We start from the raw sequence: 27,319 nt of genomic DNA, 5'->3' as shown, positions 1-27,319 counted from the left end.
CTTCTCAGGAGGAGGATGCAGGGATCTGTAAGAATGCGTAGCTACTGGTTAGCTTGGCTGAACAAACATATTTTGGTGGCTGATGGGATCAGCCGGAAAAGAATGTTCACCATATTTGGTGGGAGCAAAAACCCCGAAGAGATTCGAGCTATTGTCATGTAAGAAATTTGATTTCTTGTTTCTGCACCCTCCAGTGCCTTCGCTGACATTCCCACTAACAATGCTATTATGGGCCACTCCACGAGACAGTGCAGTCAATAAGGTGTCTTGTGACTCGAGATGAAACAGAGTCCTTATCTCACCAGGAACAATTAGACACATCAAATTACTTTCTAAAAATCATACCGCAGTGAGCCTCGCACATACCAACGGCAGAGCCTGATCCCCAATATCCCAGCTGCTCATGTGAGGCAAAGATGCTCACCCTGCTGGGTCCCCACACCCCACACCCCCAGTAATTTGACCTTAGCCTTCATCTTGTGTTCATAAAGGAATATTGGCGTCATTTGAGGAGGGGCTGCACATTCTCGCTGCTGTCTGAAATGCTGAAGGCCAATCAATCCGCCCTCACCTTAAACGAGTCCTTCCTGCATGGATTACCCACACTCACTGCCCAGCTTGATCTCATTTCTGCAGTGGATGAAGCAAATGACTCAGCCCAGAGGGAGTGAGCTATTGACTAAATGCTTAATTAGGCACACAGCCCCGACGTGGTCATTCTTGTACACTCAGAACGACCGGACCACGGTGTGGCGAAATCATGACTCTGGCTAACTCTCATTCGCTCGAGCCACAGTAGAATCAATGGGGCAGCAATCTAAATTTAACAATAACACAGCAACACTGCAGCCTGTTTCCGTAACTGCAACGAAGCGGCATCCATCATAGGACCCTCTGGGAAAGCAGAATACTGACGTTGTTCTGATGTTCCCATCGGGCACCCTGAAAGGTGGCTATGGTGCAATCCAGAAATGTTTTATTCATTCGTTTGTTTGTTTGTTCAGGAATCTTGTTTGACGCAAGCTCTGATTGAGGTATAGAGCATGGCCAAGAACCTGTGCTTCTGATGAACTCTGGATAATTTCAATGTTCCTGGACCAATCTCCATCATAGGCACTGGAGGCCTGAGTGGAGAGTTCCCTCCCACAGCCCACTCAAAACGTCAGAAGGAAGGAGGGTAACCCTCACAGCTGACAGTTTCCTGGCAGGACATGGTGGGAACCAGCATGGGGGGCCATGTCTGGGTCTTCATTGTTTCCTGAACTGAGTAGCAGGTGGCTCAAGTGTAGAGACCTGTACAATGGGACTTAGCACCCTGTCCACTTCCTGTCAGCCTTGGGAGGCTCACTCTCCAAGCCAAAAAAAAAAAAAAAAAAAAAGTCTTGGAATGTGAAGAAAGAGCAAAGACAAGAAAGGACAAATTTGTGGTCATCCACACGATTAACTCAGTTGATGAACCCTGTGTCCCCATGGAGCTGCAGAGCAAGGCTGAGAGCCAGGACTCTCAGCCCAAGTCTGTCTTTTATGACTTTGTCTTATTGTCTTTGTAACAAGGCTCTTTTATTAGCTCACGATTTCCTGCCAACTTGATGAAATCTCCATTATGCTTTATAGTTCGAAATAAGAGGGTAAGGTGGTTTTTTTTTTTTTTTTTTAAAGTCTCCTGTTTAGAGACCCTGCCTCCCCTGCTTCTCCCTCTGTGTCTCCGCAGGGGTGGGACTGAACTCCTTGCCACGTTCCTAGCCACTGCTGATTTTCTCTGTAGCTGAAAATAGATATTTATTTTGCTGGTTTGTTTCAAAATTCTAGGGCTGCTGTTTTCCATCTTAGAGCGTCGTTTTGAGTCACACGTGTAATTACTGCTGTCATTTATTCTCTGTTTTTGGACAGCTATCCCGTTCGATCTGTGAAGACAAAAACAGCGGTTGGAGCGGCACGCGCCTGTAATCCCAACACTTAGAAGGAAGAGACGGGCCGGCTTAGAAGTTCAAAGTCATCCCTAGCTGGAGAGAACATGTGAGGCCAGCCTGGGATACACGAGTCCGTATCTAAACAAAATCGACCAACCAGCCAACCAAACAATTAACCAACTAATCCAACAGACGAGCGTCTGTCTTTCTAGAGGTGAAGCAAGCTGGAGCAGGATGCTCCACTCAACCTCATCTAACACTGAACCAGAGAAGCAGAGGGGGAGATGACAACGAACTGGACATTCCCACCTGCTGCATTTTAGGGTAAGATTTCTCAGATTTCTCTTCATAGGAGATGTTTTTCATCTTGGGCCTGGCTCAGTGGGTAAAGGGTTCAAGAACCCGAGTTCATATCCCCAGTATTCACATAAAAGTCAGGAGTGGTGACCCACATATGTAGCCCCAGCGCTGGAGGAAGGGGTGGAAACCAGTCTAGCTGAAATGGTAAGCTCCAAGTTTAGTGAGAGACTGACCCTGACTCAGAACACAAGGTGGGGAGGGACGGAAGATACTGGAAGGAGACCCTACTTCTCCAACCCCCACGCATGTGTACATACATGTACCCCAATATGTTCATATACATGCACACACACTTCCCCACACATATGCATACCAACACACACATGTTCACACCAAACACACATGCACACCCCACGTGTGCATGCACATGCATACACACAAATGCATGCACATAGACGCAAAAATATTCCCTTGAGAAAGTTGCTTTGTTGCTGCCTATTCTTTTCCTGTTTGTGTGTGTACGTTTTTGTGGGAGGGTACACATGTGTGTGGATATGCAAGTATATGTGTGCTCATGCATGTGGAGGCTGGAGGGCAACCTTGGGAGCCACTCTTCGGTCATGGTTTGCCTTATTTGGAGTCGGGGTCTCTCCCTGACCCGAAGCCTATTTCCTGGGTATAGCTGACTAGTCATTGAGAGCCAGGGATGTTTTCTCTACCTCCTAGGTCCTGGGATCGTAAGCATGCCAGCACGCACAGCTTTTGAAAATGTGGGTTCTGGAAACGATTTCTGGTTTTCCTACTTGTAAGGCAACCACTTTACAGACTGAGTCATCTCTCCAGTCTAACTCACTGATTCTGGAGCCTCTGCCTCCCGTTGACCAGCGGATCATGGTCACAGAGGTCTAGGTGCCTGTTTGTAGCTCCCAGGACTGCCTGGATGACCTACCTCTTTGCTCTCCCATCCAGCCTCCGCTCCAACCCATGCATGGCCTCCTCCAAAGTGTCCAAGCTACCCTGTCCTTTTAAAGAACAGCTCTTCTGCTCTTTAGTGAGAAAACTCCTCTGGATAGCAGGCCTCCAGCAGACTGTCCATCTGCCTGGACTGTTTTCTCCCTCTTTCCTGAGCTCACTGAAGTCATTCTTTATTCTTTTTAATTACCTTCCAGATTCAGGCTTCTCTGCCAGATAGTCTCCAGGAACCTGTACCTCTCCTGGTTATAACCAGGTACCTGTGTAGCAAAGCCTGTCTCTCTATCGGCCAGCCAGCTCAGTGAGAACTGAGACAGCATCTACAGTATTTATCACAGCATTTGGCATGCAACAACTCCCAGCTAAACCTTCTCTGGAAAGCTCTTAAAAAGTGTAGAGTGACAGGCCTGATCCACATGTTTGTAACTCCACAATTGGGAGGTGGAGAGGATCAAATCATCCTCTAAAACAAGGAGCAGCCTCTGGCACTAAAACACATGGCAGAGATGGACATGTGGGCCTTCCATAAACCCTTGGATGCTTTGGGCAGACATTGCCTGAACTTCAAAGTCATCTGTGAAAAAAACACAGGGTGAAACCATTTGCTGTAAATGTAGAAGACAGTTCAATGAAAATAATGTGTGTCACTCAGAGATTGGGGACACTGTTCCTTGAATGTGCTGCTGAAGCCACATTTGCTGTTCAATGAGGGCTGGTGCTGGTGACTGCAATGGTGCCGGCCCACAGTGGGTTTGCTGTAATATTTGTGGAAGTATCATTTTTTTTTTTTAAAAAAAGTTAAGACACATTCTTGTGGATGCACCATCTTTCTGTCTAGCTAGTGGAGGACTGCAACTGAGCGGTCCTGCTTGATGCTTCCATGCAAATGGCTTTAGCACATCTGGTCCAGTGGGATTCTATTACACATTGCAGCTGTGTGCCCACGCTGAGTCACTCCCCTCCCTTGCCAATGGAGATAATTACTAGTACCTGCTTCGGTTCCTATTAATGTCTCACTGAGGAGACTGGTGGTGCATTCCAGCACAGAGGAGGCAGGGATGTGGAGATGGCTCAGTGAGTAGTGCTCGCTGAACAGGCATGAGGACCCGAGTTCAGAGGCAGAGCATCCGGGTACAAATCTGGCACTGTGCTGTGCATTCGTAACTCCAGCTCTGGGGAGGCAGAGACAGGCAAATCCTAGAGACTTTCTGGCCAGCTAGTCCAGCCAAAAACACAGGGAGCTTCAGGTTCAGTGAGAGACCTTATCTCAAAAACAAAAACAAACGAACAAAACACAAGGTAGCAAGTGATACCAACATTGGCCGCCAACCTTCATATGTATAAACACACATGTGCACACAGATAGAGACAAAGAGGAGCAAGGGGATGAGGGATGGGAAACAGACACAGCTTACTGAAGTCTCTTCTAAGAGCTGGGGACAGCATCACAGGAACTGACAAGGAAAATACAGCTCCCGGGAGCAACAGTTGCAGGAGGCTTGTGCACCCTGAAACCAAAGGGTGCCTTTAACAGGGATAGCTGTGGTTGTGAAGACAGAGCCATCGATGCGGGTAGAGATGCTTAGCTGCTTCCAAGCCATGGCTTTTTAGGGAAGGAACCTGGAAGCTCAGCAATTTATCTCAGAAGTATATTAGAGAGTATCATATATAGTTCTTCTCTATCCTGTGCTCAATGGTATTAGTAGCTTGAAATCCACCAGCAGAAGCCCTCACAAAGTAGAAATGAACAAATCCCACCACAAATCAGACTGATAACCTCCCAGAGAGCTGAGCGCCACCTGCCAGAGGAGCACAAGCCTCCTGCCCCTTCTGCCTCTGGCCTTTCTAGTCCCCATCAGTGCTTCCCTTCTGGATGAATTAAGCCCGAGACAAACACTAGGGAATAGATTATGCAGTTTTTACACATCAAACCCCTGGGTGCACAGCAGGATGGGAATGAATCGGCAGTGGGTTAGTACACGTAAGTGGAAAATAACCAGCAAAGCTCTTAGGGGTGATGTGGAAGTCATTTCAGTAACAGCTAACATGGAAGCACTTAGCACACATTGAAGTATGTTCACTGTGTCCGTTCTTCATTTTCCAGTGTGCTTTTGAATTACTAATGTTTCCTGGGGTCCTCTGACCATAATGACCCCAGGAAGAGATGGCAAACTTCTTCCGTTTCTGCCACACTTGTACTATAAAGAATGAGTCTGCTGGGCAGTGGTGGCACATGCCTTTAATCCCTACACTAGAGGCAGAGACAGGTATAACTCCGTGAGTTCAAGGCCAGCCTGATCTACAGAGTGAGCTCCAGGACAGTCAAGGCTATACACAGAGAAACCCTGTCTCAAAAAATCAATCAATAAATGAATAAATAAATAAAAACAAAAAATGACAGTACCCTTTTCTCCATTAGAATCTAGAGAACCTGGAAATTCAAGATCAGGGTGGCATAGCTGACTGACCTTGGGTCTTGGTTCTGTCTCTTCCATTCTGATAGAACCTTGAGTTAAACAATATTACAGCACTACTCTGCCTGACTCATAGGCCCCTGTGGAAAAAAGTGTGGTCACGTCTTTCATCTCTGGGCCATAAGAGAAAGCGTTGTAATGGTGGCTTCCAGGGACTTTACTTAGACCACTGAGATCATGACAGATGTGAGCTAGGATTGATCTAGTATAACACATGGGTCCCCCAGTTCCCTCTTCTCGTCCTGCATTGTGATGCTGGAGTTAGATGCCAAAATACAGGGACTAGGAGATAACAGCTGCTTTCTGAGTCTGGTCTGCTGGTGACAGGCAGGAGGGAGCCCCAGTATCCCAGTACCCAACTTCAGCACAGCTATCACTCTGAAGCCAGTATTCAGCTCTGGATGTGAAAATCCCATGTTTGTGTCACAGCTGCAGCAAGACTGTGGAACCTCAGGCATCACACCCAGGAACTCATGTTGAGAAACCTTCAGTGCTGGCAGAGGGTAAGGTGGCTTGTCACTACCATGGCAACTCTTGTTAGAACCAGAGATGAGATGATTTGAGAAGGTGGGAGACGAAGACACAATTTCTTAACGCAAAGGATAGCTGGAGTCATCCTCCTGAAGATGTTCACTCTCATCGTCACATGGAATCGTCAAGAGAATTGGCTGGGTGGCATCCAACAAAAGGAGATAGAAAAGCAGAAAGCACAGCACAGAGAGGGAGAGAGGCAGTTCTGTGTCCTGGCCTAGGGAAAGATGTCAGGAGCAGCCTTTGGCAGCGGAAGAGTGGTAGCAGTCCTTGGGGGTGTTCATGGTTTCTACAGGGGACCCATGACCTCGCTTTGCCTTCTAGTGCCCTATCATTGATAACATGACCCCCATGGAAAATAAATAAAGTAAAAACACAGAAAAGAGTTTATTCCAGAATAGCATCTGGTACATAGTTGTGTACAAATGTTATCTCCCTGTGGCTTCTATGCCGTGCCAGGCAGGTGAGTGAGCCTAGGAGTGTGTGTGCCATGATTAGGTCTGACCTGGGAAACAGAGAACACCATGGCAGGAGATACTGGCTTCTTTGGTTCTGGTACAGCAGCATTGCTGATGTGAACAAGGTCAACTGCAGCCCAGGTCTCGGTTTTCTGAAAACTAAGAGATTGAAACAGATGGTTGCTATGAGGACATTAATGAAAATATTGGTTCCAGGAAGGTGCAAAATGCTTGCCATGTTCCCAGCATTGTCTTGTCCTCACCTCTCTGGCTGCTTTCTGGGAATTTTTCAGCCGGGCTCGGGCTCAGGTGATTGGAACTCTGGATGTGCTTAGGGAACCTGACACAAGGAACAAGTGGTAAGAACCCTCCTTCGGGGCTTAGAAGCCTCTGCCCATTGTGACATGAGCTCCCTTTCTATGACAAGCAGTGGGCATTCTCTGCCACCTCCCTGACTGGGCAGCAACTGAGAAGATCAGGGATGGGGTGGAGGGCTTTCCAGATGTGTCAAGCTTGTGAGGCCATGGAGAGGTGAGGAAGCCAACCTCAGTACATTCAGCTCTTTGGAGAGAATGACCAAAGGGAGGCGGTTCAACCCGCCTTTGGACAAGGTTGGAAGATGGGTAAGGAAGATGGCCTCCCTGGAAGCTTCCTCATGGAATGTGGCTGTCATTGAGGGCACAGAACTGATCAGATTTCCTTCTACTACCTATGGGAGCATGGCCTTTGACGGGTTCCTTCCTTTGGCCATGGTTTCTCTACCTGTCAAATGGGAAGCTCAGCATTCTTTTGAGAACTGAATGAAGGCACGCCAATCTGGGGGAGGCTGCCCAAATCTGTAATCTTAATACTTGGGAAGCTGAAGCAGGAGGATTGGGAGCTTCTAAGGCATCCTAGGTTGCTTAATAAGACAGAGTTTCAGAAAATGAAACTAAAAAAGACAGAGGAAGGACACGGAGAGAGAAGAGAGGCGTGGGGAAACAGAAGGGAGGGAAGGATGTGGGAATGACGAAAGAAGGAAGAAAGGAGAATGAAGAATGGAAAGGAGGAAAGAAAAGGAGGAGAGAAGGAAGGAGGAAAAGCAAGAAGGAGGAAGGAAGAAAAGGGGAAGGAAAGAGGAAGAAAGGGGAAAGAAAGGAAATGCTTGGCACAGTGTGGGCTCTTGAGAGTGCTCGTCCGGCAGCAACAGTCACCTGAGCAGGCGTTCCCGTTTCCGAACACCTGTCTTCTCTAGCACTACATTGTAAGCTGTCTCTTCCTCCTAGAGTATAAACTCCATGGGGCCTTTGTCACTTTTCCTCAATGGCATTCCATCCGGTGCAGAAGGCACACTCAGTATTTATTGAATGAAGAATTCTTAAACTCCCAAGTCCTGTCCGATTTCCATCACCAGACGATGAAATGGACAGAGCCTAGGAGTGTGTCCTTGATCACACCTGGAATGTCCGGACTCGAGCTATCCTGGCAAGACATCGCAGACAGCCCAGTTTAGGCGTGCTGTTGTTCTAGGGTCTTCTAGAAACATTTGCAACTGTCTCCAGTGTGAGGTCTTTTCTTTGTGGCCCAAGGACTTTTCACCCACTCTTTAATATGTATCTTCCATGCCTTCTCAGTTTCCCAGGTCCAGCTTCCTCAACTTGTCCAGAAAAGGGGAATTCCTGTGTCCTCTTCCACTTTCACAACCAGAGGCAGAGTCTGAGAAAAGACGGGTGTTCAAAGCACTTAGTCAATAACATGGGGGAGATTTGTGAAGTTCTTTTTTTTCGTGTGTATGTGAGTAGTGTATGAGTGTGTTCACATGTGTGGGCATGTGTCTATGCACACGTGTTTGTGGGGGGCCCAAGGCTGATGTCAAGCATCCCCCTAAACAGCTCTCCCCCTTGTAGACTGAGGCAGAATCTCTCACTTGAATCTGTAGCTGGTGTATTGGGTTAGTCGGAACAGTCATCTTGCTCTGGAGATTCCCTGTCTGCCTCTTGAGTGCAGGGTGACAGGTGAGCTCCTGCTCCCATCTGGCTTTCATGTAGGTGTTAGGAATCTGGTCCTCAAGCCTGCACAGCAAGAGCCAAGCTCTTTAATCAGTCATCCCTAGCTCCCAAATGAAGTTTTTGTTTGTTTAAAAGAAAAAGATAAAGGGAAAAGATGTTGGCAAATTTGGGTCTTTAAAATTTACAACACTGATCACACTCTCTTCAGCACCACCTTAGACGAAGGCAAACAAGTTTTTGTCTAATCTTGGCTTTTTAAAATGTAAAATGAAATATACCAAAATTAGAGCGCTGCCGTGAGACTAATTCATTCAGAAGGGCAGAGGTAGGCAGAATAGTCAATCAACACTTCCTAACTGTAGCGTATCTGTATCTCATATTCATGTATTCACACACACACACACACACACACATTCACACACCAGCACACACACTGTAAAATTTCCTTTATTCCATTAAGATCAAAAGTAATATGTGGGGTATATAAAATAAAGCAGAAACATCTTAACTAAAATAAAATTAAATTCTAGTATAAATATATGTTAGAATAAGAGGCTGAGACTGAGAAAAAAAAACTTAATCTGGGTTCTTTGGGAGCCAAAGTCAAACGGGAAATAGTATCAGCCACATTTTAATTTTGTTCTATTCTAGTTTAGTTATTTATTTTTTTGAGACAGGGTTTTACTGTGTAGCCCTGACTGGCCTGGAACTCACTATGTGGTCCAGGCTGCTTCAAACTCACAGAGACTTGCCCGCCTCTGCCTGTGTCAGCCCCATTGTCATAATGGCCCATGGTGAGAAAAACGTTTCTCGGATTAAATGGCTACCTTTTCTGTCATCTAAATGTCAGTTAGGATTGCGTTTGACTGACTACGAGAATGGATATGTAGCTCATCTATATATAATATATAGCCTGTGTCATATATTAGCATGTGCAAGGCCCTAGGTTTGGGCTCTGGTCACCAGCATGGTGGGGGTGTGACCGAGAGTATCTTAATCAGACACAGATTTGTGTTCCTTGTTAGATAACAGCAAAGTTGGGTACATGTCGTTGTGGCATGAGTGCGCATCTTTTGGGTATATACCCAAAAGTGGTATTGCTTGGTCCTGAGGTAGACTGTGTCCTAATTTTCTGAGAAATCGCCATACCGAAATCCAAAGCAGCTGTACCAGTTTGCACTCCCACCAGCAATGCAGGAGTGTTCCCTTTACCTCACATCCTCTCCAGCATAAGCTGTCGTCAGTGTTTTTGATCTTGGCCATTCTCACAGGTGTAAGATGGAATCTCAGAGTTGTTTTGATTTGCATTTCCCTGATGGCTAAGGATGCTGTGCATTTTCTTAAGCATCTTTCAACCATTTTAGGTTCATCTGTTGAGAGTTCTCTGTGTAGGTCTGTACCCCATTTTTAAATTGGATTATTTGGAGTTTTTTTTAATGTCAAGTTTTTGAGTTCTTTGTATATTTTGGAGATCAGTCCTCTGTCTGATGTGGGGTTGGTGAAGATTTTTTCCCATTCTGTAGGCTGCCGTTTTGTCTTGTTGACCATGTCCTTTGCTTTACAGAAGCTTTTCAGTTTCAGGAGGTCCCATTTATTAATTGTTTCTCTCAGTGTCTGTGCTACTGAGGTTATATTTAGGAAGTGGTCTCTGTGCCAATGCGTTCAAGTGTATGTTCTACTTTTTCTTTTATGAGGTTTACTGTGATTGGTTTTGTGTTGAGGTTTTTGATCCATTTAGGCTTGTGTTTTGTGCATGGTGATATGGATTTATTTTACATGTTGATAACCAGTTATGCCAGTACCATTTGTTGAATATTCTTTCAATATATTCAAACATATGTTTAATATGTTTTTTCATTTTATATTTTTAGCCTCTTTGTCAAAAATCAGGTGTTCATAGGTGTGTGGATTAATACCAGGGTCTTTGGTTTGATTCCATTGGTCCTCCTGTCTGTTTTTATGTCAATACCAGGCTATTTTCATTATTGTAGCTATATAGTAGAGTTTGAAGTCAGGGGTTGTGATGCCTCCAGAAGTTCCTTTATTGTACAGGATTGTTTTGGCTATGTTCATACCAGCATTATTTGTAATAGTCAGAACCTTGAAACAACTTAGATACCCCTCAACTGAAGAATGGATAAAGAAAATGTGGTACATTTACACGTTGTAGTACGACACAGTGGTAAAAAAAATAATGACATCTTGAAATTTGTAGGCAAATAGATGGATCTAGAAAAAACATATTGAGTGAGGTAACCCAGACCCAGAAAGACAAATATAATAAGTAAACACTCATAAGTTGCTTTTAGGCATAAAGAAAAAACAAAACAAAACAGCCAGCCTACTGTCGAAAACCCCAGAAAACCTAGACAACAAAGAGGACCCTAACGTAAAAGAGACATACATGGTTCTACATAGGAAGGAGAAAAAAACATGATCTCTGGAGTAAATTGGGAGTAAATTGGGATCACGGAGGTTAGAGGGGAAGAGGGAGGGAAGGGAGGGGAATGAAGAAAAATGTATAACTCAATAAAAAATAAATCTCTTCTTAAAAAATAGCAGCAAAGTGTAGAAGCAGGCAGATGAGAGGTGGGAACTCTGCTCCAGGGAGTTTTCAGAGCCGTGGGATCTTTCCAGCCTTCTGTTCAGCCATTTTCATCATCAAGCGGAGTCCTCTCCATGTAGTAGGGAGTCTACATTCCAGGCAGGAAAACAAGATCACGGGACCACAAGAAATAAGGTATCTGCTTTTCAGGAAAACAACCTTGCAGGCTCGTGGGTTCACATAGCCAATACAGCTTCAAGGGAGTATGGGAAGTTTGTTTGTTTAAACCAAGTACGTTGTTTAAATCAAGTGCATTGACATTCCAAGGGAAGTCAGGTTCCGTTATGAGATGAAGTGAGAATCCGCACATGGTAGGTCAACACTTCATGCCACCCCCAGCCACAAGTCCCGCAGGGCAGCCCGGTAAGGAGGAGTTCGGAGGAGAGGCGCTGTCTGTCCGTCCACATCTTCAGCTTACCTCGAGCCTTTGGCAAAAGTCCTCCCTGCTGTCAGCACCTAAGAGCGTGAAAAGAATAGCGCTGATGGTGAAGTTTCCGGAAGGAACCTTAGGCGAGTGGGGGAAATTAAAGAAACCGTTGGCTGCGAGTCAGCCGCAGCCCATCTGCGAGGACAGTAATTGTCCCATTAGAGGTGACAGTCATTTTGCAGTTGACCTTGCTGCTTGTACTCTGGCTGTTGCTGGGCAGGAAAAGGCTTTCTTTCCCTCCTACTTACTTTCATTTCCCTATTTAATATTTCAGTCACTGACTGACGGAAGGCCGAGAAAATTTCACCACCAACTAGTTTAAAACGCTGTATTTCACAGTTACGCTATCCAACAGAAGGGTTTATTCCACCGCGATCGTGTTATAGCCATTAAATATATATTTTAAAAGAGTGAAATTAAAATGCCAGAGCCATATTTTAACAGTGATTTAGTCCATAGACTGGCAGAATATAAATGAACTCAAGCCAGTTGTCAGCTGATGTGAACCATCGTCCCTGCTGTCAAAGCAGCCTCCCCACCAGCCTGGGGCTCAGGGCTTTTCCGAGAGGGATGCAACTTAGTGGGATGGAGGGAAAACAGAGAGAGGCTCCACCTGGAGCCTGCTTGCACTATTTATATTGATCTTTAAAAGTGATTGTTGGGGGGGGGGAGGTTACTGGGGATGAGATGGGGGATGGCAACATGAGGGAACAGATGGTCGAGTGGGGGGGTGGAGAGGGAGAGTAACAAAAGAGATATCTTGATAGAGGGGGGCAGTATGGGCTTAGGGAAAAACTTGATGCTAGGGACACTCCCAGGAATCTACGAGGATGACCCCAGCTAAGACTCCTAGTGATAGTGGAGAGGGTGCCTGTACTGACCTTGCCCTGTAATCAGATTGATGACCACCCTAATTGTCACCATAGAATCTCCATCCAGTAACCTATGGAAGCAGATGCAGAGATCCACAGCTAAGCACTGGGCCGATCTCAGTTGAAGAGAGGGAGAAGGGTGAGGGTGTGTGTGTATCAAAATCATGATGGAGAAATCCACAGAAGTTGACCCAACCTCATGAGAACTCACAGACTCTAGACCGACCGCTGGGGAGCCTGTATGGGACTGACCTAGGTCCTCTGCCTGTGGGTAACATTTGTGTAGCTTGGTCTGTTTGTGGTGCCCCTAGCAGTGAGACCAGGATCTTTCCTGACACATGAGCTGACTTTTTGGAACCTATTCCCTACTGTGGGATACCTCGCTCAGACTTGATGCAGGGTGGAGGAGCTTGGTCCTGCCTCAATTTGATATGCCATGCTTTGTTGATTCCTGTGGGAAGCCTTACCCTTTCTAAGGAGTGGATGAGGGTGGTGTAGAAAGGAAGGGGGAAGGGAATTGGAGGAGAGGAGGGAGGGGAAACTGTGGTTGAAATGCAAAATAAATCTTAAAAATTTAATTAAAAAAAAGCGACAATCTAGAGATGAGCAGGTAAAGGCACTTAGCACGCAAGCTGACGACCTGGGTTCAATCCCTGGAATCCTGGCAAGGTAGAAGAGAACCAACTTCACAAGAGCTGTTCTCTGACTTCCACATATGTGCACTTTACATGCACACAACATGCACACACATGCATGCAGTAAGAATAAGTAAACAATCAACATCGTTTAGGGCCTTGGAGATCTCTCAGTCAGCAAGGTGTTTGCCTTGTAAGCATGAGGGTCCAAGTTTATTTCCCTGGCCCCCTAGAAACAAATGGTTACAGTAGCGCCTGTGTGTAGCCAAGTGCTGGGGAGGTGGAGACGGGCAGATTTCTGAGGCTTACTGGGCAGCTAGCCTCTCCTTACTCGGCAGGTGAGAGATTCTAACTCAAAAAACAAGGTAGACAGTTCCTGAAGAACTGCTGAGGTCAACCTCTAGCCACAACATGAACATGCACACACAAGAACAATAATTGTTTGAAACTGCTTTTGAAGTTTAATACAGACCTAGTTAGCAATATATGTAAGCTGTCGAGAACTTTCTAATGTATGTGATTAATGAGAAAAGCAAGGTGCACGCCATGGACAGCATGGCCTCTTTCTGTAAAGCAGTATTGGTCCTTTTCACATGTGACACACGAGGGCTCAGTCAATGTTGTTATCTGGGGTGGTGGTGCAGGCAGCAAGTGGAGAAGGGGAGGGCAACAAAAAGTTTGTGATAAATAAAAAGGCATTGAAAAGCCGAGTGGTGGTGGCACACACCTATAATCCCAGTACTTGGGAGGTAGAGGCAGGTGGATCTCTGTGAGTTCAAGGCCAGCCTGGTCTACAGAGCAAGTACCAGGATAGCCAGGACTACACAGAGAAACCCTATCTTCTGTCTTGAAAGACCAAAAAAAAAAAAGCATTTATTGTTTAGGAGTGACATCAGTTATACCACATGGCCACATGTGATTTCTAGAATTATGAAACATTCTAATTTTTGCATATCCATATGATACAATGCATGCAGTTTACTCATATGTAGAACCGTACAAAGTGCTAAGGGGAAAATGGCGGTGGTGAGGATTTGGGGAGAATGTTTTCTCCTCTACTTGTTTTGTGGTTCTGAGAATTGAACCCACACTAAGCAAAGTACTCTACCACTGAGGTATAGCCCTGTCTTTCTTTTTCACTTTTTGTTTTGATGCAGACTCTCACCAAATTACCCAGGATGGCCTTGAACTTACAATCTTCCTGTCTCAACCTCTTATGTAGTGGGTTACAGTCTTGTACCCCCAGACTTGGTTGTTTCCCTATGCTTTTCCTCTACTGAGGGTTTTTTTTAAATATTTATTTATTTATTATGTATACAGCATTCCTTCCATGTATGCCTGCAGGCCAGAAGAGGGCACCAGACCCCATTACAGATGGTTGTGAGCCACCATGTGGTTGCTGGGAATTGAACTCAGGACCTTTGGAAGAGCAGGCTTTGGAATGAATGCTCTTAACCTCTGAGCCATCTCTCCAGCCTTGAGGGTTTTTTTTTAAGTCAAGCTTATGTACTACAAGTCTCTCCAGGAGCAAATTCATCGGTGCCCCATAGGCAGTTTCCTATGTCACGAGGGTTGGGGGGCTGGGTCTGCATATGTACACCCAGTGGGCTTCCCTGGTGGTTTCATGTCAACGGTCTCGTTCTTCTCAGCCCACAGGCAACCACTGGGACATACTTGGTGGTAGCTCTCTTGTTATACTGTGTTCTAAGTTACCTGTTATTTTGCATGCACAGGTTATATATTCACATCGGTGGTGCTGGGTTATACATCTGTGAGGTTCAAACTCCATTGCCAGGAAAGGAGGAGGGTCCCAGGAGCCTGGGAGGTGGAAGAGAATTAGGAAACTGTAGACTGATGCGACATACTTATTTTATATACTAGGTAGGGGGTCCCAGACAGGCATACAGGCACACACTGATACCCACAGGCAGGTGACACATGAGCCTACAGACAAAAATACATGGGCAGCTTGGAAAAGTCAAAGACTCAAGCCTTTGACATCAAGGCCGCATTTGCGCAGAATCCACACAAAATGGCACTCTGCCAGGCCTGGTTTTATGACATATGATGTAACCGTTTACTTTTGGGGTGCCCAGGACATTGAGTATCACTCATCATATGCAGACTCACAGCCCCCAATATCCAGTGTCATCCTATTGTAGCGGATTCACTCCAGATAGCCATATCAGCGCCATGTTATCTAAACACAAAACCGACCCTTACAGCCCTCTTTTCTCAACAATAGCTCTCTGTCTGTTTCTTTTTTCTCTCCACTCTTCCAAGTCCTATGTGTCTTCTAGCTTCTTCACAGTCGGAGTGAATACCCACAATATCGATAGTATTTATAACACAATCTCCCAGCCTACCCACATAGCACACACTTGCACAGATGCCAATCAAAAGCCCCCTGAACATACAGTTGTATTTGAACATAGGAATGGAGAGAGAATTCTGGTTAGCCAATGTCTTTATACTTCAAAAGAGAAGAGAGTAATTGGGAAGATGGCTTGGTTGGTAAAACACTTGTCTTGAAAGTGTAAGACCATGAGTTTGCTCCCCAGAACCTCCATATGGAGCTGGGAATAGTGGCACACAGTTGCAATCCCAGTGACAGAGAGATAGAAACAGACAGAAGATCTGCATGTTGGCCAGATAGTCTAGCATGCTTGGCAACCTCTAGGGCTGAGAGCAGACCCAGTCCTGAGAACATGGGCTGGACATGAGGCTCCAAGTGCCAGGGCTCCCAGGCCTGGGAGGACGTCAGACCACACAGTCCTGTCGTTGTCCGGTACCTTCACTTGTGCTACCTTTTGCCACTCTTTGCCAGAGCGTGGAAACATTTCCAGGTTCCCTGAGACCTTGAATCAGAAGAGGCCCCGGTGGCTTGAAATGTTCGTCTGGAAGGAATACTTCAAAGTTACACGGGTTTTTTACCATTCCCTCGGCACACCAGAAGTGCCCAAACCATCTTTTATCATTTTGCACACAGATTCAGCTGTGTCTGGTTCTAATCAAGCTGCGTGTTGTGTTTCCAGTTCCCTCAAATTGGACTGGTACAGAAGACACCAGAATCCACCACGAGTGCTACCCTGAAGGAGATCCACTGTCCGTACTTGTCTCAGCAGGTGGAGAGGAAGCTACCGCCGATATACAAAATCCGAGAGAAGGTAAGATAAAAGCAGGCCCCACTTCCAGGATCCCGGGGCTTTTCTGAGGAGGCGGCAGTTTGGTCAGCCGATGAACTCATTTGCCCTTGCCATACCCAGTTTCCCTATGATGCTCCCAAGTGCTCTACAGCTAGAGCTGCCTCCTGCTCTAGCCGATTGAGCCGGGATTCTCCACAGGAACCTTTAGTCACTGACAGCCATGGTCGGCCTCCCTGGTCAGTTCATGAGCAACTGCCCCACCTCAGTAGTGTGAAGGAGGAAGCAGAAGGGTTTTAATAGTGACATCAGTGGCACCACTGTGAGCCTCAACTCAAGCTCCAAGCTTCTGGGAACCCATCCTCAGGGGCTTTTAGGATCTGGTTAGGTTTCCAGGATTTGGTTTCTGCCATCCTTATCAGTCAGATAAGAGGTTGGCTCCTGTGCCGTCAAAACTCCTTGTCAGCATTGGGTTCTGTGCATCTGTGCACTTTTGCATCTCTATCTCCAAAGACGTTTTGAAAGAGATTTTTTCCCGTGTCAAGGATTGGTAATAGGGTTGAGTTTGGCAGCCCCACGCCTGTGCCCACATCCCTCCTCCGGTGCTGTTCGCTCCATGCTGGTGATGGATCCTTGGTCCCACCCCTTGTCCTTCCCCACCACTGTGCCCCAGTCTGAGGGCATCCCGCAGTTCTGACATGTACCTTTTCATCTCTCTCCTCGTTCTTCTCCAGCAAGCAGCAAACAAAAGTTTCCCCTTCTCTGTGCATGACAATCGCTACAGTTTTGAGAACTCTGGATACTATTTTGACTATGTGAGTACTTCTCTGCAAACTGGTAGGGCCTCCGCGATTGCTCAGTGGGAGCGCTCTTGCCTAGCATGCGGGAGGCCCAGGGGCCATCGCTAGTGCAGCCAGCAGGCAACTGGTAGAATGGGGAGCAATGATGGGTCTCTTAATTTCTAAGGTGCACAGGTTACGGAAAGCCGTGTGTTCCTTAAAACTGGAACTAGGTAAAAACAGCTAGGGGTCTTCAAGAAGACTCACAAAAGGTCGCAAAACAAAAGTCCCTCTCTTGAAGCTCTCAGAGTTGGGTGGAATTTTTCAAGCCCGCACAAGCCTTCTGCCTCCATGCACGCTCAGGTCAAGCTTACTAAGTGTCTGCCTTTGGAATTGTCTCTTTTGCGATTCCTCGAGTTATCCCAGGGGTGCCAAGTCCCCTGCCACTGGAGAGCTTAAGGTCTGAGAGTACTTGGTAGCAGCTTAATAGAGCATTGGATGTAGAGATGTAATACCAGCTGCAGGCGTCATTTTCAAATTCCTAGTAGTGACAGGGACATTTAAAACCCGGGGGAAATTGATAAAACAGACGTTCTACTTAAAAAGTTTCAATTTTATGTTACTGTGAAAGTAACAGATTCGCTAAAACTTCAAACTCAGAATTTCCCTTTTCTTGGGCCATTGCCAGGCATCAAGTATTTTGTATCTTTGCTTCTTTCGAGGCGCTGTCATAGACATTAGGTCGCAGTTCCCAACAAGACCCCGCTAGACAAATTTAGTTCTCTGCAGTGTAATGCATTGCCAAGCTAGGTCACACGGTCAGATGCACCTTGTTTCTTTATAAAAAAAATTATATTTTTTATTGTTTGGGAATTCCATACACGTATATAATGTGTTTTGATCTCATCTAGCCCAAGCCCTCCCCTCCAGCGCCTCTCCTATCCCTGTGCCCACTTTTTTTCTCTCAACTTAGTGTGCTCTGTTTTAAACTCACAAAGGCCACTCCAGATGTACTTTGAACTTAGAATATTTTCAGCTTCCATTGGGTTTATTGGGTCCTAAATCTAAAGGCATTTGCATATTTTATGCAACCCAATATTTCCTCTGAATTATCAATTCAACATGTAGAGAAATTCATATAAAATTAAATATTAAAATTACTATTAAATTTGTTTTAATAAATTCTTAAGCTTTAAAACATTTTTACATATACCCTGTGTGCGTGTGTGTGTGTATTAGTGTGTGTGTGTGAGCAAGAGCACGTGTGTGTGTGTGTGTGTGAAGGTCAGAAGACAACTTGCAGTTGTTTTTCTCCTTCTACCATGTAGTCTCAATGGAAAGAACTCTTCCCTGCAGAGGAATCTCGTTGGCCCCAGAAAAAATTATTAACCAGTTATTCTACATTTTTCTTTTCAAACTAAATCCTTAAAAATCTGATACACATGTTACTAATCTCAGTTTAAACTTCTCCCATTTAAATGCTCAGTAACTAGTAGCCAGTGGCTGCTACACAGGACGCAACAGGTTAGCATGTATCAGGCAGAAGAATGTGTTAGGCAAGCTTCAAGAACACTTCCCAAACTTGAGAAGCCACTTGACAAAGGCGCTGTTAGCAGCGCCCTTTATTCATCAAGCCTTTACTACACACCAGTGTTTCCCACTATCTTGTAGCACTCCTATGGGTTAATCACTCATATCCTTGATACAGCAATGAGCAAACTGAGAACCATTGAGATGAAACATCATGCCCTGAGAAACCTTTCCTTCCACACAACCATGTTCCAAGTAAACAGAGGAGCTTAACCTGAAACCCACTTTCCTTTGACAGAGTACTGAATAGAGTCAGAATTTCCACCCTGTCCTTTCCAAGTGGCGTCTTAATGTTTTCTTCATAAAAAAGTTTATTTTTATTTTACTGTTTGTGTATGAGTGTTTTGCCTGCATGAATGTCTGGGCACCATATCACCATGTGCCTACCTGGTGCCCATGGAGGTTAGAAGAAGGATTCAGATCCCCTGGAACTGGAGTTGTAGATGGTTGTGAGCCACCATGTGGATGCTGGGAATCCAACCTAGTTCCTCTGCAAGAGCAACAAGTGCTCTTAACTACTAAGCTGTCTCTCCAACCCCACCTAATATACCTTCCAAACTGTCACAATAGCATATGCTCATCAAAAAAGTCAAGTAAGTGATGGTGAGATGATTCAGTGGGTGCTTGTTGCCAGCCTGGAGACCTGAATTTGATCCATGGGACCCACACGACGGAAAAGAACCAAGTTTTACAAGTTGTCCCCTGCCCCCCCCCACAGTTAATATTTTTTAAAAGTCAACCCAGATTTATGTAAAATTACAAATAAAATTTTGCTTCTTGTTTCCCTTTTCAACACCTTACCCTGATCAGGGTCTAGTGGGCAGATCCACCGAGTGTGTATCATGTCAATGGCACAAGTAGCCTTCTTTCCATGCATCATAGGAGGGTGCTGAGAGCCTCCAGGAAGATTCCAGAGGTTTCCCAGCTTTCTCTGTCTTCCAGAAGTGTTTGGAGCTTCAGTTTATGGTGATTTGGTAGAACAGGACCTAGGACAGCGCCAGTAGTTCAGTAGGGTGGTTTGCCTACTGCACAGGTAGTCCTGACTAAAATAATTTGGTTCACAAAACTGCTTAGGTTTGGTGCACTTCTTTAGAATGAGGTTTTTGAATTTTTATCTTGACTACTAGTCTGTCTATTTAAGCCTCATGCTTCCTATTGCATAGAGTTTAATGATGTGTTTGCCTGGAATTTATCTCGTCCATTTCAAATTTAATGGTATCATGTCAATCAAAGTACCAGTACTTTTCTAGTCTTTAAAATGTTCTCCAGTTGACAGTTGAATTCAAATACTTGTCATTTTTGTTAATGAGATTATTAAAACTATGAATATTCTCTAGTTCTGGCTATACCAAGAAGATATTATTATTCAGACCTAACTGATAATTCTAATGTTGTTCCAGTATCTGAACAGAGTTAAAGCTCTCTGCAGGGGTTGCTTTTTTTCTTGGAGAAATCTGCAGGTGATCAATTTTATATCCAGAAGGTAGTGCCTTGTTAATACACTTCTTAAACATTTATACTTAAAGGTAACTACTAGGAAAATATCAGAAGTCAGAATGAGCAAATAAATGAACAAATAACATTTAGGCAAACGCATCATTAAAATCTGTGTTAATCAGACCTAATTTGTCTGATTAGTATTTGCCTCCAAATACTCTTTATTTACTTTTTAAATTCTCCTTTAACAGAGCTGTTTGGAAGATTCCTTGCATTTCTAACGTGGCCAGAATTCATTAGGTTACATATTTGCTGCTGATACCTGATTTTGGTGTTACAATAGGTTTGATGGAGGACACTCTGTGATTTTGACTTCTTAAGTAGTAGAGATTATTTTTGCATGTGATTAATTTTAAAGTGTCTCATTAGTGATTAAAAATATTATGTAGTTCCTCATTCAACTGCAAAATTATTGGCTGAGGACTGTTAATTATGTTATAAAATATTTCCTATTCTTTGTCTTGGCCTGTCAGTTTCTGCTTCTAAGAGTTCCTCCTAAATTCAACACTTTTTGGCTTTTCTTTAAATAGTTTAGTATCATGTCTTGTTGCATAAAAATTCATGATTGCTTTATTTTTATCTTGATGGCTTCGCCATATACCACTATGAGTTTCTGTTGTGGGATTCTGCACACTGTGTGAAGATGTATGGCTGTGATGTGTGTAATAAAAAGCTGGAAAGCCAATAGCTAGGCAGGACATATAGGCAGAATTCCAGGAGAGAGAGAGGAAGAGAAGGAGGAGGAGGAGGAATCAAGATTTGCAGGAGACACAGTGAGGAAACAGGAGGTGCAAGATGGAAGAGAAGTAACACCACATGACAGAACGTAGATTAGTATAAATTGGTGAAGTTAAGCTATAAGGACTAGTTAGGAACAAGCCTAAGCTATAGGCCAAACTTTTACGATTAATAAGAAGTCTCCATGCCATTATTTGGGAGCTGGCTGGAGGGGCAGAAAATGACTTGTTACAAGTATCCATCAGCCTATGTGTCTCTTTTAGCCGTGACTCCTGCCTTGCTGTGCTGTTTTACAAAGTGTAGTTCCTTCGTCTTTAGGAATTAAAATTTTATTTTTTACTAATTCTTTGAGCATTTCATACACACATGTGATGCATTTTGATCATATTTGCCCCATTCTCTCCCCTAACTCCTTCCAGATCCACCTCCCAGCTCCCCACCCCTTTCCAACTTCATGTCCTGTATTCTCATGGCTATGACAGTATCCCCTGGGCCTCACCTACCATGGCCATACCCTTAGAAAAACAGACCCTCTCTCTCTCCCAGGAGCCATCGACTCTTTATCTCTCAGTGAGGGGTGGGGGCTACTGAGTCCCTCCTTCCTCCATGCCGGCCTGTTGACTAGCATGATCTTGCCCAGGTCTTATGCTGACAACCGCGACAGCTGCGAATTCCTAAGTGCAGTAGTGCTGCCAGGTTCAGGGTATGCTTCATTCCAGTCCTCCCTGACCTCTGACTCTCTGCTGTCTCTTCTACAACTGTCCTGGAGTCTTGTTGGGAGGGCGAGTGATACAGATATCCCATTGTGTTTTCATGAACTTTGGTCATGCTGCTTTGGGTTTGTCTTCCTTTATAAGCAGGGGGCAGCTAATTAAAAAAGAAAAGCAACACCCAAAGGCCACTGTTTCTCTGTGTAAGAATTTAAGCCATTCACATTATTAGGACAGTTACAAGTTTTGGTCTTACACCTGTCACTCACTTCTAGTGCTTATCTATCATAGTCTTGCTGTCTCTTTTTTTCCCCTCTCTTCCCACAGTCCTCTGGCAATTGAACTTACTTGCTTATTCTCACTTCTGCTGACTTTTGACTAATAGCTTCCTTCAAATACAAATGTTTAAAATGTGCACTAGCAAGGCACTACTCTGTGTATACAAATTGAACACCCGAAGACTTCCCCTAGGATAAAGAGCCCCTTCCAAGGGCCTTATCTCTGTTCTTTCCTCCCTAGGGCTGGCAGGGTGGTGGCCTTGACTGGCTTCTCTGTCTTTGGATGAACCCCATTTCCATCTGCTTCTCAGCCACTGGTCCTGATTGCTCCAGTCTCACTAAAACCCTACAACTTCCCTCCAGTCTCCCCTCATCCCTCTCGTCCTCTTTCCTTTCCCTCCCTTTTCCTTTCCATGTCTAAGCACTTCCTGCTCGCTCCCTCTTGTTCCTTCCTCTGAAATTTCCAATATATTTCATGGCCACATGTGCAGCAAGAGTTTTGACGTATATTGCCACCCTCTTTCCTTGCAGTTCCTTCCTATATTGTTTTTTTCCCTTTTTCTTTTTCATTTTGCTAGAATATCCTCAGATAACTTCTCCAAAAGATGCCACGTGCCCAGTTCCCTTCGTGGCAAAGGAACACTGAGAACAGAGATAAGGCCCTGCCAGGATGTTGTTGACTTCTGATGCTCAACAAGTTGGCTTTTTATAACAATCGTCTTATGTATGCCTTTAATTATATACATGCTGTTAGCTGATTTCATTGAAATCTTCAGAACTATGTGGCCTTGTGCGTATCTCCCCTAATCTTGTCCCTCCTTCCTAGGGCTTGGGACGCAAGAAGACCTCACCAGAGAGAAGGCAACACATTTCTAGGAACTTCAATCTCTGGGCCTGTGACTTCATCCCGTCACATCTTGATGGCCTTTCAAATAACAGAACATCATACGTACATAAGGAAGCCATGGTCATCTCAACGTTCCGACGCTTCCCTAGATGTTACGACGAAAAATGGAGTGCCTTCAAGTTTGTTCCCAGGAAAGCCTACACAGAGTTTTTGGAAAACCAGCCAAATGAGGAGTTTTCTGTTGACACAGAGGCTGTCTCTCCACAGGAGCCCGATTAGAAGATTAGAAGATTCTTGATGAAGTTTGTGATGTCATCTCATCAGGCATTCATAAAGTATATCTCTAATCCAACACTTTTGAGATTTTCATAAAGTTGAATATATTCAAATTCTTACCAAGCTGTGCAAAGCTATACACACATGTAAATAAACTGCCAAGATTGTCACGTTTACCTTTGGGGGAGTTAAAAATTGTGTACTTCATATATGATTAAATTTTCATTCTGAGATTCCAAACAATGCAGAGGAGGCAAAAACCCCCTCGTTTCTCTTTTAACTCCAACCCTTGTCCTGTCATTAAAAGTGATTCAACTACTTGCTTGAATTCAATGCATGTGCATCCAGACATATGCATATAGATACATAAAACCTTGAGCGGATGCTACGTCTCACCATATGTAACATTTCATAGCTCAGTTTTGCTATCTAGCCATGTACTTTGGTTTTCTTTCAACATCATATATAGCTTGATTTCTTTTCTTAAGAACTAGGTGATGGGCTAGAGAGACGGCTTAGTGGTTAAGAGTGTATACTCTTCTTGCAAAGGAAACTCATTTGAGTCTCAGCACTCACACTGGACAACTCAGACCACCTGGAACTCTAGCTCCAAGGGAATCTCATGAATTCTGGCCTCACCTATACCCATGTGCACCACCCCCTACACACATAAAAATAATAATGTGAACCTTTAAAAAGTTTTTAGAAAGAACTAGTCATGCTTTATATCCAAGTGTGGGTGCCCACTATGTTTTTAGAAATTTAGATTTTCTTTTTACTAGGCAATTGGACTGCTAATAACTTTTGGAGTCCTTCTACAGCAACTGTGGTCTCATAGACAGAATGCTCTGTGGATACGTTAGATCAGCCTCTTTGGGTGCATGCTTGTGTGTACCTCAGAAGCATATAACAAAAGTTGAACTCATGGGTGTGGAATTGGATAGAATACACAATCCAACATCATGACTAAACTGCTTTGGAAAGACTGGGACCCATTAATCCCCTGCCAATTGTATCTGTGAGTTTGCATTTTTCTCCCCTCCCATCATCTTTTGGGTGTTTATAGGTGAAAAGACAATGATTTTGCTTCTATTTTCCCTTTTCTTCTTTGCACATGTATGTGTGTGTTGTGTGTGTTTGAGTGTGTGTAGATCAGAAGTTGACCCTTTCACTTCGTTCAATGAGGCAAGATTTCTAAATCAAACCCAGTGCCCCCTTATATGGCTAGTCTCTAGCCTGTTTCCCCTACCTCCACCTTTGGAGACTGGAATTATAGGTGAGCTGCAACACCATCCCCGGGCATCCACACAGGCCTCCTCACAATGGCATGACAAGAATCTTAACCAATGAGTGCCTCCCTAGCCTTAGTTTCTTAATTTATACCATAATGTTATTGTTTATGATGAAATATTTTTCTTATTAATCAGAATTAATTATTATCAATAACATTATTTTTATATATTATTACTTAATAATAATTGATTAGTTATTAATCACAATCAGAACAAGATTGTCATATAAAAACAATGAAATCTATTGTCAACTTGATAGGAATTTCCTCAAATGTAGATGCTAATTTATGGGAAAATTGTCAACTTTGTACTATGGTGTATCTCCCCCTTTATTCTAATCTTTAAAAAATTCTGGGACAGGCTCCAAAACTACAGAGAAAACTGTCTCGAAAAACAAAAGTAAAAAAAATTCTGAAGTCCCCTATCCATGCCGTAGTGTTCTTGAGCAGGTCTTAGGCATACGGTCACAGCCACTGGGAATTAATATGTGCCATCACTCTGTCGTGTCTGGAAATACAGTTTCACAGCAGTCATTCACTACCTTTGGCTCTTACAATCTTTCCACATCTTTTTCAATGGTGACCTCTGAGGCATGCGCATGTGTGTGTGTGTGTGTGTGTGTGTGTGTGTGTGAGTGAATGATATAGATATTCCATTTAGAGATCAGTACCCCATAGTATTTTATTATCTGAAGATTGACCAGTATTGGGTCTCTGTATTAATCGTCATCTATTGCAAAAAAGAAGTTTCCCCAATGACAGTTGAGAGATACATTAATCTACGCAGATAAGAACTTAGGGGAGAGTTTATTGCTATGTTCATTTAGTAGAATAGCAGTAGTAGGTTCTCCTATAGGACCTATGTCCCAGTGAGTCATGGGTTTTTGTCTCAGTTAACAGTACTGGCATGAATTCCATCTTACGGAGTGGACTTTAAATCCAATCAGAATGTCGCTGGTTACTTCCATAACATTTGTGCCACTATTGCGCCGTTGAACGTATCTTGCCAGGCTATTCACTGCTGTAGCTTGGAGATGGATAAAACTGATGATAATTTTCCTCTTTCAGTAGTGTCCATAGCATCTTCATCACTATAAAAGTTATCCAGTAGGGATAAAGCTTCCAGGTGGGTACCAGCTTGATTTTTCTGTCCTATGACTCCATTAAGAGACATCTTTAGCAATGAGGGTTGGCTTTCAAGTTATGGAGGATAACCAAGAGCAATGGCAATATTCCATAATGTTTGGGGGGGGGTCTATGATATCCCATTGACCAACATCTCAAAAAGCCTACCTGATACTGGACTTTTTATTTGCTAGCCTATGGTGTCTAGGAGAAGGATTGCTCCCTGTTAAAGGGTAATTCCATTTAAACTCCACATGCATACACACACATATGCATGCACATGCATGTGTATATGTGTGTGTTTTAAGAAAATTTTACCGTAACAGGCTTCCACGTGGCATTTTCAAAGGTCTTTAGTGTTATCTCTCCACGCACTCTGTCCTGTGTCCTGTCTTTCCATCCCCCACCCCATCAAGTCCTTTGTGCTACACTGTACCCTAAGCCCCCTTCATACCACCTGTGATGATCCCATTGCTCTTGAAATTCCCCCATGGCATCATAGCATTTGTGTATGAGAGACAACATGCCACGCTTGTCTTTCTCAATCTGGGTTTTGGTGGTAAATTTTTAATATTTTTTCAAGTTTCACTTTTAGATTAGCTATGATTAGCAAGAAGTTAATGGTTTCCATATGTAAATCTTTCATTTGTCCCCACAGCTGTACTTCTAATAAAATGATCTAAAGAAATAAAAATTAAGTTCTGGTAATTTTCCATTTGCTTCTCCCTTCTTTTCTATGTAAACAATTCCATCTTTGGCTAAGTAGTAACTTGATATCATTTTTGACATGTTCTTTGGGTAGGTCTAGATATACTTTAAACATTAGCATTAATAATACTTTAATTTTATTCCTAAGTTTATAGTGGAACCCAGAATCCCAACTTCTTCTGTAGGTTTTATAGAATTAAATTATACATCATCTAATTGAACATAATCTCTGATAGTCTTATTTAATTTTTTTCCCTCTAATGCATTTTTTTGAGTACATGCATGTTGTTTTTTTTCTCAGAAATTAAGGCTAAATAGTGACAACAACAACCATGTTCCTCGGGTTCTGACTGTAGTCCTTATTTTTCTCCCAGGGCTGGCTCTAGGCTGACTTTGTGTTCCTTCCCCAGGCAGCGTATGTATAGATTCTCTCACACCTCCTTTCTTTATCAACAATGCCATAATAGACGCCATCCACTCTTGTTCCTTGCCTGGAAAATACACGTATAACTTGAAGTCACTTGTTAGTATTTACAATTTACTCTATCTGTGTGTGCATGTGTGTGTAGCACTAGAAATCAATGCCAGGAGTCTTCCTTGACCATGCTCCACTTTTTATTTATCAAGACAGTTTCTCTTTCTGATTTTTACTTATGGATCAATGCTGCCAGATACTAATTTTAGTGGCTAATGTTCTGTCATTCCCCTCCCCTCACTGTCCTTCTCAGGTACAGCACACACATTTTGATTCTTGTTTTTATGTTCCTGGCTTTTGAGGGACGTTGTGTGCTGTGTGTGTGTTCTCATACTGACTGTGGCAGGGCTATGGTGAGAGACAGGACGGACAAGTAGCTCTGGGTATGGCTACTAACGACTTGGAGAAAGAGCTTCCAGTTTATCTGACCCCAAATCCAAGTACCTACTTCTCAGTTCATCCACCTTAACAATGCCTTTGATTCATTTTAGTACTTAGTAGAGAGAATGGTGAGGACCAGACAAGGCAGAAGACCTCTATAAGTAACCCCACCAAATGGCCTTGCTCCAATCTATCCCCAAATCCATGCCAGCACGAGTGGAACCCAAATTTCCACATTTGCAGGAGACCTGACCTGGGCTCTATCTGTCTTCTTTGCCTTAGAAAACCAGACACTCTGGCAATAATCTA

At 44.0% G+C, this 27,319-nt stretch overlaps 1 protein-coding gene across 1 annotated transcript; it reads left to right on the top strand.

Annotated features, from left to right (window-relative positions):
* Window positions 1-33: 33 nt before the first annotated feature.
* On the top strand, window positions 34-24,173 carry Tex36 (testis expressed 36). The gene is given in 6 exon segments (XM_050137180.1): window positions 34-158; window positions 11,271-11,373; window positions 16,208-16,339; window positions 17,050-17,130; window positions 22,734-23,019; window positions 23,022-24,173. Coding segments are annotated over 6 exon segments (807 nt in total). The 3' UTR covers window positions 23,102-24,173.
* Window positions 24,174-27,319: the final 3,146 nt, after the last annotated feature.

Source organism: Alexandromys fortis, unplaced genomic scaffold (assembly GCF_014885135.2).
Source record: "Alexandromys fortis isolate MF-2015 unplaced genomic scaffold, M_Fortis_MF-2015_v1.1 scaffold_3, whole genome shotgun sequence".
Lineage (NCBI taxonomy): Eukaryota > Metazoa > Chordata > Mammalia > Rodentia > Cricetidae > Alexandromys > Alexandromys fortis.
Note: the sequence above shows the minus strand (reverse complement) of the source record. Positions and strands in the feature narration are given on the sequence as shown.